Source organism: Halyomorpha halys, unplaced genomic scaffold (genome assembly GCF_000696795.3).
Source record: "Halyomorpha halys isolate HHAL.00 unplaced genomic scaffold, Hhal_1.1 Scaffold827.1, whole genome shotgun sequence".
NCBI classification, from domain to species: Eukaryota; Metazoa; Arthropoda; class Insecta; order Hemiptera; family Pentatomidae; genus Halyomorpha; species Halyomorpha halys.
Window position 1 is genome coordinate 147955 of NW_027116393.1, and position 2544 is coordinate 150498.

At 33.8% G+C, this 2544-nt stretch overlaps 1 protein-coding gene across 1 annotated transcript; it reads left to right on the forward strand.

Annotated features, from left to right (window-relative positions):
- The first annotated feature begins 990 nt into the window (after positions 1–990).
- Positions 991–1461, forward strand: LOC106686482 (LINE-1 retrotransposable element ORF2 protein). Its single transcript, XM_014429833.1, has one exon. The coding sequence runs from the start codon at positions 991–993 to the stop codon at positions 1459–1461; it is 471 nt and encodes a 156-aa protein (XP_014285319.1).
- Positions 1462–2544: the final 1083 nt, after the last annotated feature.

Here is a 2544-nt window from a genome sequence, read left to right on the forward strand (position 1 = left end):
ATATTATTATTATATTAAGCTAGAAGATACATATTATTAGTGTTATATTAAGCTAGAAGATAGATATAATTTTATTAAGCTAGCAGATACATATTATTATTATATTAAGCTAAAAGATACATATTTTTATTATATTAAGCAAGGAGATACATATTATTATTATTCAACGTTGGTTATGTTTATCCATTTAATAATTAGGACATTCAATTAGATGACTTCACTCTACAACTTGACTTGAATCCAATTTTCACAGTTAATGGCGTCTAATGCTCTAAACAATAAACTAGTTATATTTAGAAATATAATGGCTTACACTAAATTAATATAGAAATAACTTACCCTAGGATGCCATACTGAAAATCCATGATTAACCTGTTCTGGTTCTTTTAGTAAAACAAGGATTGGCCATTTCCATTTTGAGAAAACCAAGAAAAACGTATGTACCAATGTGGCACATATCGCATTGGGGTAAAGCTGGCACGTCCTAGCATTGCCCAACTAACTCCTCCCAAATACCCAAATGAATTACCGTGCACACCATTTCCTATAAAAATAAAATCATATCCTCTAAAGCATACAAATTTTAATGAAGTAACACTAGTAAAACAACACGTAGATTAAAGATGAACCAGTTATGTTTAATGACCAAGAGAACTATAAAAATAAATCACAAGGAAGCATTGAATCACACTAACACATTGCGTCTCAGAAAGTTCATTATAACAAAATAATTTGATGACTTACTTTTGGCCCACAGCTTTATAATTCTTAGTCTGACAGAAATTTTCTATGTCTAGGACCACCTTTAGTACAGAATCGGTGACTCTGCAACCAGTTAGACTCCTTATATATCTCTGATCAAGATTCTTGAGCGGCAGCAAAAGGAACAGCTGGGAAAAATTTGGAAGAAGCCTACAAAGAGACTATAATGTAAACATCAAAATCTTCTGCAAAAAGATGAAAAGCAAGAATTGAAAACCCATAAGGAACATGAAAAATAGTGCAGTAATAGTTCTGACTAGGGAAAACAATATACTAGACAGATGGAGAGAACATTACACACAGATGTTTGAAGATCCTCAAGGTCAAGAAAATAAGAGGATAGAAAGCAGAACAGACAAGAACATGGAATATGACGGCACCATATGGGAAGAAGAAGTGATGCAGGCTATAGAGAAACTCAAGACAGGAAGATTAGCTGGAGGAGATGGTGTTTTCCTAGAGCTTATCGAATATGAAGACAATGGAATAATTAAAGTTCTACACGGTCTATTTCAGAAAATATATGAAGAGAAAAGCATCCCCAAAGACTGGAAATACAATGTCATTGTCCCAATTCATAAGAAAGGAAGTCAAAGCGATTGCAACAACTATAGACCAATATGCTTGTCCCAAGTGGCCCATAAGTTATATAGATCAGTCCTTGAGAAGAGACTGAGATGTAGTAGAAAAGGACCTTGAAGAAGAGCAAGCCACTTTCAGGCCTTTTAGACAGATAGACATTTTATTTTGTTCATCATAGTTATAATTTATTTCTAATACAGTCTACTTCTTTATTTAAACCAGCCATTCCAGTATAAAAATTAATTTGGGTAATATCCCTCAACTTTTACTCCGGAGAATACCTAAACTAACCATATACAATAAAAATTTAATTTTATATGACACTTTAACACAACTTTCTCTTTTATTGGTAGAGAAAATTCCTGATTTAAATATATTGATATTATGTTAGGATTTATTTGGTTTAACTTAGATCCTGTAGCAAATTAATTTTCAGGGAATAGAAGAGGCATTTGTGCTATTGATAAAATTAAATATTAATAGAATTGATATCTTCTTCTTCTTTTTCTTCCTCCTCAGTATCTCTCAGTGTGCAATGCAATTTACCTTCCCACCCTACTACACGGAAGTGAGAGGTCCTTCTCAACAGATTCAGGAACAGAATCACCCCCTCAAAAAGTAGCTGGCTAAAAACGAAGGGAACACTTCAGGATTGCAAGAATAAGAGAGGAGCTAGGGGTAAAACTACTAACTGAAATTCTAGAGAAGAGGCAGTTGAAGTGGTTTGGTAACATATGCCGAGTGGATGAAGATGAAGAAGGACCGCGAACAATTTTTCAAAGCTAAACCAACTGGCAAAAGACCAAGAGGAAGGCCAAGGATGTTGTGCCCGGAAAATGTGGCTAGACTGGGAGAGAAGAGAGGAAAGATGTTGGATTCCATGAGGGCATTGGCAAGGGTCCAGGACATATGGAACGCTTGGATTGAGGAACCGTCACACTGAGAGATACTGAGGACGAAGAAGAAGATATCAATTCTATTAATATTTATTTTTATCAATGGCACAAATGCCTCTTCTATTCCCTGAAAATTAATTTACTACAGGATCTAAGTTAAACCAAATAAATCCTAACATAATATCAATATATTTAAATCAGGAATTTTCTCTACCAATAAAAGAGAAAGTTGTGTTAAAGTTTCATATAAAATTAAATTTTTATTGTATATGGTTAGTTTAGGTATTCTCCGGAGTAAAAGTTG

Excerpts from the sequence above, each read along its gene's own strand:
- LOC106686482 (XM_014429833.1), top strand. The coding sequence starts at position 991 with ATGAAAAATAGTGCAGTAATAGTTCTGACTAGGGAAAACAATATACTA.